At 46.3% G+C, this 14,626-nt stretch overlaps 1 protein-coding gene across 4 annotated transcripts in view; it reads left to right on the forward strand.

Annotated features, from left to right (window-relative positions):
• Window positions 1-11,522, forward strand: part of ADCY4 (adenylate cyclase 4) — a 34,882-nt gene extending 23,360 nt beyond the window's left edge. For all 4 annotated transcript variants that reach the window (XM_033924883.1, XM_033924881.1, XM_033924882.1 and 1 more), the window contains 15 exons: window positions 328-374; window positions 1,534-1,611; window positions 2,514-2,583; window positions 2,877-2,974; window positions 3,251-3,335; window positions 3,763-3,900; window positions 4,313-4,402; window positions 5,182-5,366; window positions 5,468-5,552; window positions 6,151-6,309; window positions 6,571-6,717; window positions 7,285-7,395; window positions 8,387-8,501; window positions 8,687-8,811; window positions 9,486-11,522. In XM_033924883.1, the coding sequence (XP_033780774.1) occupies window positions 328-374; window positions 1,534-1,611; window positions 2,514-2,583; window positions 2,877-2,974; window positions 3,251-3,335; window positions 3,763-3,900; window positions 4,313-4,402; window positions 5,182-5,366; window positions 5,468-5,552; window positions 6,151-6,309; window positions 6,571-6,717; window positions 7,285-7,395; window positions 8,387-8,501; window positions 8,687-8,811; window positions 9,486-9,638 (1,686 nt within the window). In that variant the 3' untranslated portion in view covers window positions 9,639-11,522. The remainder of the gene's footprint in view (window positions 1-327; window positions 375-1,533; window positions 1,612-2,513; window positions 2,584-2,876; window positions 2,975-3,250; window positions 3,336-3,762; window positions 3,901-4,312; window positions 4,403-5,181; window positions 5,367-5,467; window positions 5,553-6,150; window positions 6,310-6,570; window positions 6,718-7,284; window positions 7,396-8,386; window positions 8,502-8,686; window positions 8,812-9,485) is intronic.
• The last annotated feature ends 3,104 nt before the right edge of the window (window positions 11,523-14,626 follow it).

The raw sequence follows: 14,626 nt of genomic DNA on the forward strand, positions 1-14,626 counted from the left end.
AGCACCGGGGGAAGATTAAGGGCTCCTTTTACTAAGCTGCGTTAGCGTTTTTAGCACGCGCTATGCGGCTAGAACTAACGCCAGGTCTAGCGCACGCAGCAATTTAGCAGGCGCTATTCCGCGCATAAAAGGAGCCCTAAGTGGTGTAGAGAGCTTGCTTGGAGATGATGGGGAGAGGGCTTGAGTCTCTAAATTCCTGGCTCTCGTAAATCTCTAGGTTATGCATCCTTAGGTCATTTATAATTATTCATTTGAATTTGTTTTCTGGTTGTGGATTTATTCTCTCGTGTTCTCTCCTTCTACGTGCACCTGTCTCTGTCTTGGCAGGAGATCCCCATGGCGTCTCTCCCACATCAACCACGCACCTTGGACAGGTAGGGAGATGACGTCATTCATGGTTATCTGTCCATTTGTCCCTCGCCTTTCGTTTTGCAGGTCAGCGGCAGAAAATGGGGAGGGAGTCAGGGGATTTGTAAAGGTGATTCTAGCATATAATCAAGCATCTGCTTTTGGCCAATATCGAGCAATCGACTGATTGATAGGGAAGGGCTGTCATTTGTTATGATGTAGGAAATGTCAGTGAAACTCCTCTGCTCAGCTCAGCAGTCGGCAGCTGCTCTCTAAACTGCTGACACCGTTACCCCTGTGAATATTGTTTCTACATCTTGCAGCAAAAGTGATCTAAAGCAGTCATGACATTACCATACAGCAGCAGCAGGAAAAAAATTTGAAACAGAATGTTTTAGTTTTGCTAATGTCATTGCTAGTTAAAATGTCTGAATCTATCTATATTATTTTTCATTTGACTCATTACTATATTTCTGAAAAGGATGATGGAACATTTTCTGGAAAATTCTTTTCCCCACTCTTGCTAAACTAACATAGTAACATAGTAGATGACGTCAGATAAAGACCCGAATGGTCCATCCAGACTGCCCAACCTGATTCAACCTAAACTCTTCAATTTTTTTCTTCATAGCTATTTCTGGGCAAGAATCCAAAGCTTTACCCGTACTGTGCTTGGGTTCCAACTGCCGAAATCTCTGTTAAGACTTACTCCAGCCCATCTACACCCTCCCAGCCATTGAAGCCCTCCCCTGCCCATCCTCCACCAAACGGCCATATACAGACACAGACCGTACAAGTCTGCCCAGTACTGGCCTTAGTTCAATATTCAATATTATTTTCTGATTCTAAATCCTCTGTGTTCATCCCACGCTTCTTTGAACTCAGTCACAGTTTTACTCTTCACCACCTCTCTCGGGAGCGCATTCCAGGCATCCACTACCCTCTCCGTAAAGTAGAATTTCCTAATATTGCCCCTGAATCTACCACCCATCAACCTCTAATTATATCCTCTGGTTTTACCATTTTCCTTTCTCTGGAAAAGATTTTGTTCTAAATCTGCATAAATCATGGACCAGGGAGTTGGGGGGGGGGGAAATAAATGATCATCACTAGATCCCAGTGGCTCTTAGGGCTACAGGAACAGAATAGTCTTTCAGTAATGGGAATCTCCCTTCATCTCTGCAGGGTGCGATCGCCTCGGGAAACGGAAGACAACCTCAATGAGAAAATTTTCCAAATCATTGACCAGCTCAGCTCTCAGAAGTAAGCCTGTTGGGGGGGGGGGGAGAAAGGGGGGAAATAAGAGTGGCAGTTCACATCCTCCCCCCCTTCCAGTCATGCTATGTATTAAGAGTACAACCTTTGTGTTACCTCATGGGCAGTGGGGGCAAGGGTGTAGCGAGGTTGAGAGGCGCCTGGGATGCTGGCCCTCTTCCCCCACCCTCTTCTCGGCCTCCTCCTGCCGCTTCCCTTCCCCATACCCCTGTAACATTCCTGGAGCAAGCGGCAACCCTTAACCTGCTGTCACGCCAGCATCGGCTCTTCCTCTGATGTCAGTTCCTAGGTGCGGGTCCAGGAAGTGACATCAGAGGAAGAGACAACGCTGGCGCAACAGCAGGTTCGGGGTTGCTGCTCGCCTTAGGAATGTTACAGAGGTACGGGGAAAGGAATCGGCACGCATGCATGGCAGTGGGGGGGGGGGAAGGAGCAGGAGGTGGAGAGGTGACACCCAGGGCGGCCCCCTCCCTTACTACACTACTGAGTGGGGGGGAGGGGGCATAGTGAGTATGGATTTTCAACTATTCAAATATTGTATTTTATGCAAACTTGATCTATTTCCTTTTCTGTTGTGATCAGACTATTTTGTTATCGTTGATTCATAGTTTCATGTTCATGATATTAATATATTTCAGTTTTTCCCTTTGTATATTTGACAAAATTTTCAATAAAATTTCTTGCAAAAAAAAAAAAAAGGATTTTCAAAGTAATCCTAATATATAAATTGATTACAGCTGTGGCATAGAAATTAATCTCATAAATACTGAACATTTCCTGAAGAAAACAGCTGGCCCCCCAAAATGTAGATCCCAGATCTAGTTAGAAGGACTTAAATCCTTCTTCTTCGCTCTGTCTGTTCTTCATCTGGCTTTCCATCTTTCTCTCAGGCAGTGGAAGAAATCAGAGGACTTTAACAGAATCACACTCTATTTTAAAGAGAAATCTACTGAGAAAGAGGTGAGTCGTGGGAGGGGAGAAGAACAGAGCATGGAGAAAGAAAAGGGAGGGGAGTGGGGAGTAAGGGAGGGCAGTGCAGGGCAGAGACAAAAAGGGAAGAGAAAGGGAGAACAAGAAAGTGACGAGGGAGGGAATGACATGGATAAAGAGAGAGTTAGGAAGAGAGTAGAGACAGAAGGAGGAAGGAGAGAGTGGAGAAGAAACGAGAGAGGAGGAAGGGAGAGAAATAAAGTGATGGGGAGGAAACAACATTATGAACAATGCTGATCTCTCTTTCTCTCTCCCTGCTACAGTATCGTCTTTCCACCCTCCCTGTTTTCAAGTACTACACAGCTGGCTCCTTCTTTGTCTTCCTCTGCAACTTTGTAATCCAGATGTTAGTGTCGCCCAAGTGAGTGCACATGTGGATTCTGGGATTAGCAGCTGGCGGAAAGAGAGTTGTACTGGAGAAGAGTTCATAAAGCACCGACCCCAAGCCAAAGGACCCATGTCTTTCACCTCTATCAAATTCAATGGCACTTCCTACCACCCTTTAAATCTCCACCCCCCCCTTCCTGTCTGTGCATTATAGCCTAAATTAGGGGGAGATGGTGAAGAGTTGGGGATAGGGTGATATCATGTATGCTTGTTGGATTATATATTTATCTCTCTCCTGCTTTCTTCTCAGAACCATGGAGCTCGGCATCTCATATGCCATCTCGTTTTTCCTCTTCCTCCTCCTGCTCTTTGGATGTTTTGCTGGACCTCTAATGGTAAGCCATCCTCCCTGCGATAGCCTTGCAGATTAGGAGGAACTAGGACGTCTTAGCACCTGTCAAATGGGAGATGCCTGGCTTAGTTTCTAGGTCCCCCCCCCCCCAACCTAGGGCATGCCGGGTCAAACGTTTCAAATTTTACAGGAAAAATGAACATAAATGTGTAAACCAGACTATGTTCGTAAGACCTATTCCACAACAAGATCATAGCAATAAAATAAAAATTAAAAAAATCAATAATCATATTACAGAAATAATACACCTAACTTCTTCCCCCAGTAGCACCAGTCAAAACAGCAACTACCTAGCCCAAAGCTGACAGAGGCCTGGCCCCACAAAAGCCTGAGCAAAGAATCAGGTCTTAAGAGACCTCCAGAAGAGGCCTGGTGTATGCAGTAATGTCTTTCTCTATCTCTTTTGGCAGAAATGTATCCTGAAAGGGCCAAAGCTGCTGCACTGGGTCCCCTCCATCTCTCCAGCCATTATCTCCCGGCCCTGGCTGCGAGTCCCCTTGGGAGTGATCACTATCCTCATTCTCCTAATCATGGCGCTTTTTAATTTTGTAAGTATTAAAAGATGGGGTGGGGTAAGTTGGAGCATGTTTAGAGGGCCAGGTACTGGAGACCCTCAACTCTTCCTTTCACTGTTAGAAAGGTCATGGATAGATAGGGCCAGGGTGGGCATGGGGGGATTTAATTCCCCTCTGACACTCTCTAGACAAGCTTGGGCAAGTCAACATTCCCCCTCAGCTTTAATCAGTTAATGATAATGTTAATGTTGTTCGAAGGCCTGGAGGCTGCTGGCCCTTATGCCCTAGAGGTGGCTGCATGTCTAAATTCTGAAGCACTCTCAAGGAAAAGTGCTCTGGGGACCCTGTTTGACTGAAAGGCATGACATGGCCTCAGAAGACACAATATGCAAGTAGAGCTGTGTGTGTCAGGCTAACTTCTCATGTCTTAACAATTTCCCTTCAGTTTTTCTTGCCGCCTGCTTCCTGTCCTCCTCTGGCCCAGAATGCCTCAGCTACTGACGCTCTGAACTCTCAGTCCCTGTACAGTATTCCAGTAAGTACTCATTTCCACTCTGACATTCAAGAACTGGCCAAGACTGTCCAGGTTTTATCTAGCCCCTGCCACAATGTATCTCTGAGAAACACAAGGACTACAAGTCACAGCATGCACCAGGGCAAAACCAGGACTAGCTGAACCTGCCTTTGTTTTGTGGGACTTCAAGTGTGAGGAGTGTTTGTATGTGTGTGCATGCATGCAGGTCTGTGTAAAGTGCATTGAAGGGAATGGGTAGGGTTACCAGAAGTCAGGATTTCCTGACATGTCCTCCTTTTGAGGACATGTCTGAGGGTCCAGATGGCTTCAAAACCCAGCACTTTGTCTGGATTTTGAAAAGCTTGAAATAAATCATTGTTAGGCAGGAGCGCATCCATGCAATGATGTCACACGCAAATGCGCGTGTGCATGATGTCATCGTGCTCCTGCCCGACGAGAGCAGGTAGTATGGGGCAGGGCTAGGGCGGGATTAGGGGCGGGACTGGGGCGTAATGGGTGGAACTAGGCGGGCCTGGGGTGGGTCTAGGGGTCTGGATTTTCCAAACTGAAAATTTGGTAACCCTAAGAGTGGGACTTGTGTATTGCCTTTTTGTGGTTACACATTCAATGTGGTTTACATATATGCAGGTACTTATTTTACACCTGGGGCAATGGAGGATTAAGTGACTTGCCCAGGGTCACAAGGAGCAGCTGGGATCAATCCCATAACCTCGGGGAGCTGAGGCAGCAGCTCTACCGCTAGGCCGCTCCTAACTCTTTTCTCTGCTCCCCTTCCTCAGTATTTCATGTACTGCTGCATCCTGGGGCTTCTCTCCTGCTCCATCTTCCTCTACATGAACTTTGAACTCAAGCTGATCCTGCTGACGGTTGCCCTGGTGATCTACAATGTCATTTTCCTGAACACTCATGGCTGGCTCTCCGACTGTTATGTCAACTGGCTGTATCCAAACCAGACCATCTTAGAGTAAGCAGCAAAGATAGCAGGATGAGGGCAGGGGGCAGGGACAGAAGTTGGACTTTTGATTTGGCTGTTCTGTGGTAATGCTCTCTTTTTCGTTTCTGAAGGCCTGGAATACTAAAGGAGCCCAAGCTGATAGGAAGCATCGCCTTCTTCACCTTCTTCTTTGTGTTGCTGGTGTTAGCTCGGCAGGTAAGGGCTGTGTAGCGTACTCTGCAGGAACAGGTGCACCAAAGGACGGATGTTTAGTGTATTTGTCAACCCAATAATGCGGTGGACATAAACAAGAGTAAAATTATAAAAGAAAAATGTAAAACAATAGGAATAAACGTGGGAAGATAAAAATGTTAAAAACAACACAAACTAGAAGAGCTAAAAAAAACCATGTAAAAAATAAAAATATAAAAACCATAAAAATATGTCCATATAAAATAGACACCAAATATCCTACATCATGACCAGGTCCCCTCTAGGAGAACATCAGGGTTTTAGAAGGTGGTTCTTCTCCTTTAATAGTCCCCTATCTCTTTAGGCAGAACTCTCTAGGTCAGGGGTGTCAAAGTCCCTCCTCGAGGGCCGCAATCCAATTGGGTTTTCAGGATTTCCCCAATGAATATGCATGAGAGCTATTTGCATGCACTGCTTTCATTGTATGCTAATAGATAAACAGATGGATAAACAGAAGGAATGGTGATTGAACATATTGACTGAGAGAAAGAATGGTACAGAGACTCTATAAAAGAAAACAATAGAACAGTTTTCTGATCTGGGTCTGGTCATCATTTTCCAGAACGAGTATTACTGTCGCCTGGACTTCCTCTGGAAGAAGAAATTCAAGAAAGAAAGGGAAGAGATTGAGACAATGGAAAATCTGAACCGTGTCCTCCTGGAAAATGTTCTCCCAGCTGATGTGGCACAACTCTTTATTGGACAGAACTTACGGAATGAAGTGAGTGAAGGAAATGGGGAGGTGGGACCTAGTGATAAGAGCGTCTACCTTGGTTCTAATCCCCAGCTATGACCTAGCTCTCTATGTATGACCCTAAGGGAGTCATTTTTTTCTCCCCTTATCTCTGTTCCAATCCCTATGTGTGATTCCTGGGGAGTCACTTTATCTCTTTGGGTGTGGATGTTCCTATTAAAATGCCTTTGTATGTGATATACATATACACCAGTCTACCAGTCTAATCTCTCCATTTCTCTCCCCCAGGACCTCTACCATCATTCCTATGAATGCATCTGTGTCCTCTTTGCCTCCATCCCTGACTTCAAGGAGTTCTACTCCGAATCAGATGTCAACCGGGAAGGACTGGAGTGCTTGCGGCTGCTAAACGAGATTATCGCAGACTTTGATGAGGTAATGGGTAGGACAAGTCCCTTCCCCGCAATCTCACCTCTGCTTCTTGGTCTTGTTTAGACATAGAAAAATATTTACCAGGCTGTCATTCAGCCTGCCCAGACCCAGACTACACCCTCTGCCAGTGCACTCTGGGACCTGTAGTCCTACTTTTCTAGATAGCCTCAACCCAATGCATTCTGGGATTCACAGTCCTTTGTTTGACTGGATTAGTATTATATTTTGATAGCCAAAACTATAACTCCCACGCTGAACTGGCCTGTAATCTCTCTCCTGGCCTGTAATCTCTCTCCTGGCATCAAGGGAGAAACCAATTCTGTCTCAGCTGGACCAGTATGATGTTGAGATGCCTGTCACTCTGGATTATTTCTGGGTAAGGTGGACTCATCCGTTTCTGTGTCCCTCACATAATGGCTTACTTCAGGGAGCCGGCTGCTCCCAATCCTCCTACCCATGACTATGAATCAGCATGGTATGAGTTCTCTACTATACCCCTTCTGAGCACTGCTACTGATTTTAAAATCTATCTCACCTTCTCTCATTCTGCATCTCTCCTCCAACCCACAGCTGCTTTCAAAGCCCAAATTTAGTGGTGTGGAAAAGATTAAAACCATCGGGAGCACTTACATGGCTGCCACTGGATTGAACGCCCCCCCTGGAGGACAGGAAGCACAACAGGTAAGTCTCCAGCTAAGGGGGGGGGTCTCTTGGTTTTCATTCAGCTGTCTCTTCCCTTCTTGTAAAGCCCTCCCAGTGATAGGCCTGAGAAAATGTTTTACTTGTTTCAAATTCAAAACAATTGTCAGCCTTTCAACCAATTTATCTAGGCAGCATTTTTTTTTTTTGGGGGGGGGTGCAGGTTATTTTAGGAATAAATCCTAAAATGAAACATGTCTTCACAATCATGTGAGGGAGGAGAGATTTTGCAATTATTATCAATCAGTTTTTGGGGAGGGAGAGGAATCTAGCTTGGCTTAAATCAAGGGTGTCAAAGTCCCTCCTCGAGGGCCGCAATCCAGTCAGGTTTTCAGGATTTCCCCAATGAATATGCATGAGATTTATTAGCATACAATGAAAGCAGTGCATGCAAATAGATCTCATGCATATTCATTGGGGAAATCCTGAAAACCCGACTGGATTGCGGCCCTCGAGGAGGGATTTTGACACCCTGTATGGCCAGTGGCGTAGTGTGTGTGTGTGGGGGGGGCAACGTAGTCAGTGGGGGTAGGCGATCCGCCATGGGCACCATTGTAATGAGGGTGCTAGCATCCATCCTCCTCTTCGCCTCCCCTTGCTCCGCTCCCCCACTGCCCTTCCCCTGTACCTCTGTAATATTCCTGGCGTGAGCAGCAACCCCAACCTGTGGTCGCACCAGCACTGGCTCTTCCTCTGACGTCACTTTCTTAACCCGCGCCTAGGAAGTGACATCAGAGGAAGAGCCAACGCTGGTACAGGGAAAGAGAAGCAGCACAATAGCAGCAGGAGGGGGCGGAGAAGGAGCACGTGGAGGTGGGGGGGGGAAGAGGGCGGGGGAGGGGCACCACCGCCCCAAGTGCCTCTCACCCTCGCTACGCCACTAGGTGTAGCGCACTGAATTTTCTTTTATATTAGTGATTGGTTGGCGTTTTCCTGTGAAAGCTGTTTTTAATGTCTCCCTCTACTGATACAGGAAGGGGACAGGAGCATCAACCACATTGGCACAATGGTAGAATTTGCCTTGGCGTTGATCGGCAAGTTGGACATCATCAACAAGCACTCATTTAACAACTTCAAGCTTCGAGTGGGTAAGCACGGGCATCCGGATCAGAAATATAAATATTGAACTTCACCGGGAAGCCCAACATGGGATTATCAATGAGTTTTCAGGCCTTTTAGTGAGGTGTTAGGTTCTAATCTGTCTCATCCTCTCCCATTTCGATCCCTCTCTTTTGATTCTCTTGATCTGAATTTCTCTTTCACTCCTTCTCAGGTATAAACCATGGACCTGTTGTGGCTGGAGTTATTGGGGCTCGGAAACCCCAGTACGATATCTGGGGAAACACTGTCAATGTAGCTAGCAGAATGGACAGCACAGGGGTTCTGGGAAAAATCCAGGTGAGAATGGAGACATTGTGAGTAGTTTTGGAGTCTGGTGACAGCCAGGTCTTCCTATTCTGTTGCCATATATACTTGAATATAAACCGAGATTTTGGGGCCAAAAAAATGGCTCAAAAATGGGGTTCTTGGTGTATATTCGGTTAAGCGCTAACCCCTCTCTCCCGATGCCTTGCAGGTCTCCACTGGGCCTGCCATGAGACCTGATGGTCTAGCGGTGTCCAGAACAGAAGAGATCCCTCCCGCAGGAGGTCCCAGCTGATTCTAATTATTTTTATCTCCCTCCTGCATCCCCCGCATACCTTTAGTGTCCCTGGTGGTCAAGTGGTAAATCGCGGCAGGAGTGAGCTTCCTTCGCAGGGAGGAAGGGGGCTGGGTACAGAGACTGGCAGGGCAGGGATGAAGTGAGTGAGGGGACTGGATGCAGAACCTGGCAGAGCAGCGAGGGAGGGGGGAACGGTACAGAGCTGAGCAGGGCATGGCACAGCAAGGCACTGCACTTGAATATTAACACACATACACACCCCGGTTTATATTCAAGTCAACTTTTTTTCCCTCCTTTTTAGGGGTAAAATGGTTACCTCGGTTTATATTTGAGCATATACGGTGATCAGTTAAAATTATGTCCAAATATTTTATAGGTAATTTTTTCTCTTTCTTCCTGGTTCTTGCAGGTGACAGAGGAGACAGCAAAAGTACTTCAGAAGTTGGGTTATACTTGTCAAAAGAGAGGGGTCATTAAAGTCAAGGGAAAAGGTCAACTGTGCACCTACTATGTTTCCACTGACCTGGCTCGGTCCATGCCTCAGAGCAATGCCCTCAACTAGTACTGGGAAGCAGAATACATGCTGAGTCAGGCCTAAAACACGGTCCAAAAGGACAGCCTACTGAGCTAGGCCTCATGCAGACTCTAGTGGGACTCGCTGAAGCACTAGGCCTCAAATCAGCCCCTGTGGGGCAAACTGAGTTACTACCTTCTGCATAAGCCCTACTTGGAACTAGTCTTCAGGCAAACACTGCCATAGCCAGAGAAATATATTTTACCAAGACTGTAACTCAGCACAAAAGAGCAACCATGTCCTGTGTGGGTCATCAGATGTACATCGTCCGTCTCCTGTAATTCTAACCCACAGGAGGAACTCCTGCAAGGATTAACAGGTAGCTTCCATGGCCACAAGGAAAAAAAATAGCACTGGAGGATATAAACTCGGAATTAAGTTATGTCAAACAACCTCCCCTCCCTCACTACAGCAGATGAACTTTCCAAATGCAAGAGTTAGGCATGTAATGTGAGGTGGGATCTAAAATCACATGCCCCATCTTGAGGGGTTCAGAGACCCAGCCTAAAGTCAGACATCCATGGCAGTGGATAGAGGCACAAAAAAAGTGTGGAAAACAGTGTTCTTGAAATCTCGTTTATTGTCAGATCGAGTTACAAGTTTGAGGCAATTACATCGACTTGAGAGCAAAACGACCCAGTCCTTAGTACCGGGACCCGACAATGTCTGTGTTTTGGTTCAACTGAACCTTCTTAAGGGGTCAAAGATTCAGCTCACATGTTAGTACGTCAGTAGGGTGTATACACCAGTGACATTAAAAATACAAACAAATACAATTCTCCTTAGACGTGAAGACGCCACAAGTGAGACAATCAGCAACTGTAGTGCAGTAGCTATGGGAGTAGAGGCAAACACCTGGTCTCAAGCCGATACAGCGCACCCATTCTCTACACATCAATCTTCTGAATGTGGTCAGCACCCCACTCGCATCCCTGCCCTGCCCCAGAAGAGTTTCTATGTCTGGTAGTAAGACGAATCCTGCCCCCATTTCCTGTGCACAGGACCTAACACAGAATGCTACACCGAGATGCTCTGTCAATACCTTGGCTGCCATATTGGACAATATAGGGGACCAGGGGCAACCATTTTGAACAACCCCAAAGCCCATCTCCCCATGGGGTAATTCACAGGTTACATTTACAGACCTAAAACACATGTCTGAGAAGATTAGCAGATGAGAGCATAAAATCTGTGAGGTACTGGAAATAAGCAAATCTCAAATAACTCTGGAGCTGGGAAGGGATGATCGTAGGCCTCAGCCATCATGGCAAGGGAAGAACTATCACCACCAGGAAACCTGTGTGTGTGCTAATGCTGCTACCACTGCCTCCTGTCAGAACCCTGAGTTTCCTTATGGTAGAAGAAACTTGGAGCACTTTAATGATCTATGCTATCTTTTAATTACAAAGAAAGTGTTATAGGGCTGAGTGATAAGATGGCTTCCTCTAGGCACCTGGCCAAAGGGATAATTTAAGACTCCAGCTATTTAGCAGTTTCCAGCTTTAAATGAAGTTTAATTAAGCATTTTCTGGGGGAAGGGGGGTGGGGAATCTTGCTTGTGGGATTTATCACTTGCTAAATGTAGAGCTAAGAACTTATCACCTGTCCAGCCCATTTTCAGCATGAAGGGCCAAAATGAAAAAGCAGGAGCAGACACAGCAATCATGGACCATAAATCTGGCCACTAATGCACAATGACTGACTTCATGCAACCTTCCCAGTCCCTACTGGCCCAGGCAGCAGAAGGTCTGAGCTAGGAACCTAACCCACTCTAGCCACTGAGCCACAGGGTTCACTCATATTCCTATTGTACAATTTTAGGAAGATGGGCACATTTTATGGAATTTATTGTGAATAAAAAGGTTAACCCCAGAGGTTTTAAGTAAAATTAATGATTTCTGGAGCAATGTCTCCATCTGGTGGAAAGTATGCAGATTGCACCTGGTTTGTTTCCTTGTGGATTTTTTTTCATGTGGCAAGGGCATAATCAAAACAAACGTCTAAGTCTGTTTTGGGCCTAGGGTGCTAGTTGCCCAAAGTCAGCAACGTCCAAAGTCCATTCTAGAAAAATAGATCCAAATATGGTGAGGTTTTTTCAAAAATCATCTACTTCTTCGTCCAGCTTTTTGATCGCCAAGACCGCTATGCTAGTACATCTATCTTTATACTACATTCTTGTCCGAAAGATTGTCCAAGTTCCAACTCCTAGAACCAGATCTTTTGGACATGGGAGGGGCCAGCAAAGCGATGGACTGGCCACCCAGACATAGCAACAGAGTAGGGCGGCACCTTACAGGGCACTGCTGTGAAATTCACAAAAAGGGTGCCACGTAAACATCTCATCACAACTCCCTTGCAGGTCATGATGAGCCCCCCAAAACCTATTATACCCATCTGTATACCACCCCAATAGCCCTTATGGCTGCAGGTGCCACCTATATGTAGGGTTTTAGGGGGGGTTTGGTGGACTCACATTTTCCATCATGAATGCAGTGGTTAGAGTGGCTTATGGGCCTGGGTCTTCCTCTCTATGGTTCACTAGCCCATCCCCCAGACTACATAAGCCACCTCTGTGCAGCTCTACTAGGCTTTCCTATGCCAGGTGCTGATGTTCTGGAGGCAGGTATGTATGTTTTTATTCCAATTTTTATGGCGGTGTGAAGGGGGATCAGTGAATACGGGGGGGGGGGGGAGAGTATGTAGGGGGTCTATACTTTGTGTCTGCAGTAGTTATCAGGTCACTTTGGATACCTTCTGGGCACTTAGACCTGTTTTTAGATCGCCTAAGTCACAACGTATAAGTTCCGTCCAGGCAGCCTAGTAAAACTTTCAATTATCGCTGCAGTACAACTAAGTCTAGGTCGGCCCACATCCCGCCCTAATCACTCCTCCAAAAAAGCCCCTTTCAGCTCTGGCGCACAGCAGGATTCAGAGGTCTAAAAAGTCCATGGATACGTCTAAAAAGCCGTTTTGATTATCGGCACCGTGGACAACCTGTCATTTTGATCGTCCAAGTGCCAACTTGGGCGGGTTTTTAGACGTATTTCTGTTTCGATTATGAGCCCCATACTGTATCATTCTACTGAGTACATCCAGGTCATTGATCCTAAGGCCTTCCTTCTTTCCTCCTCTGCCTTGTCCTTCAGCTGTATGTTTACATCTGTAAACTTTGTAGAGATGTTTATATATATCCACAGTATATATAATGTAATATAGATACCGATATATATTTATAGATTATGATGTTTCTGACTTACTCTGTATTTATGCCATTGAAAACAAGTATGACTACATGCTGATAAGATTCATAAAGTTTTTGAAAGTTCCTCCTGCTTTGGGCTTCTGCTGTTATGGATCTATACATTAGCATGGGGGAAGTGATGCCGGGAGACCTTTTCTCTGCAACACCAAACCTGAAAGGTAATTCTGAAGGGAGCTTGTGAGTTTGTTATTAAAGCTGTGTTCCCTTTAAGCTGAGCACATGAGCAATTTGCTCACACATTCTAAGACTGTCGCTCCCGGATTTTACATGGTCGCTCCCAAAAATACTTGCAAATCTGGAAAATTGTTGGTTTTGAGAACTTGTTGCTCACACACACACACACAAAAAAAGGGAAAAATTTGCACGCACCCGGCCAATACGTAGAGGGAGCATCATTGTTAAGTATTTTAAAAATGATCTCTGTCTCTATGCCATCCTTGAGAAAGGTCATCTCTATCCAGCTACCCCAAGTGGGGCCAGTAGGGGGTGCACTCTAAGTATCTGTTCTCCTTTCTTTGAAGTGTCCTGCCTACCTCGTCAATTTTATAACTGATATTTATGGAATACTAGCATAAGTTTGCATCAATATGCCTAAATTTGGGCATGAGCCCTTATGCCAGCTGAAAAACTCAGTGCAAATACTCAGGCCTAAGTGTAACAGTTAACAGGTCCGGCATTAGGGGGGGAGGGATACAAACAGGGCAGCTGCCCTGGGTAGGCTTACCAATGTCCGGATTTCCCCAGACATGTCCAGGGGTATGGATGGCTTTTCAAAACCCAGCACTTTGGGTTTTGGAAAGCTTCCGTTGTCAGGACGGCATCCGCGAATGTGCAGATACAATGCGGTGACGTTGCCTGCGGATACCGTCCCAATGCACAAACAGGTTAAGGGGCGGGGCTGGGATGCGGGTGGAACTGGGCGGGCCTGGGGGCGTGGCCATGGGTCCGGATTTTCCTTCAGGATTTTCCTTAGCTCCAGGGGGCCCCTGTGGGTCAGGATGCCCTTCCCTTCTTCCCACCGCGTTCTGAAGTCTCCCTCACCTTTTAAAATGTAAAGGGGTCACCAGTACAGCAGTGATTCTCTGGCGCTACTTGTGGCTTCCTCTGCTACGGTCTGCCCCCTTCTGACGCAACTTCCTGGTCCCTTTTGGGCAGTTATAGAAACATAGAAACATGATGGCAGATAAAGACCAAATGGCCCATCCAATCCGCCCATCTGCAACATCCGCTATCTCCTTAAGAGATCCCATATGACTATCCCAGGCTTTTTTGAATTCAAACACAGTCTCTGTCTCCACCACCTCTTTCGGAAGCCTGTTCCACGCATCTATCACCCTTTCTGTAAAAAAGTATTCAGAGTAGTGAAGACACAGGGGTATTGCAAAGATCTACAAAGTGACATAATCAAGCTCGAGAAATGGGCAGCGACATGGCAAATAAGGTTCAACGTGGATAAGTGCAAAGTGATGCATGTCAGTAACAAAAATCTCATGCACTAATACAGGATGTCCGGGGCGGTACTTGGAGAGACTTCCCAGGAAAGAGACTTGGGAGTTCTGATCGACAAGTGCTGTGGTGGCAAAAAGGGCAAACAGAATGCTAGGAATTTTGATAAAGAAAGGGATCACGAACAGATCGGAGAAGGTTATCATGCCGCTGTACCAGGCCATGGTACGTCCTCACCTGGAGTACTGCGTCCAGCACTGGTCGCCGT

The sequence above is a fragment of the Geotrypetes seraphini genome, chromosome 16 (genome assembly GCF_902459505.1).
Source record: "Geotrypetes seraphini chromosome 16, aGeoSer1.1, whole genome shotgun sequence".
NCBI lineage: Eukaryota > Metazoa > Chordata > Amphibia > Gymnophiona > Dermophiidae > Geotrypetes > Geotrypetes seraphini.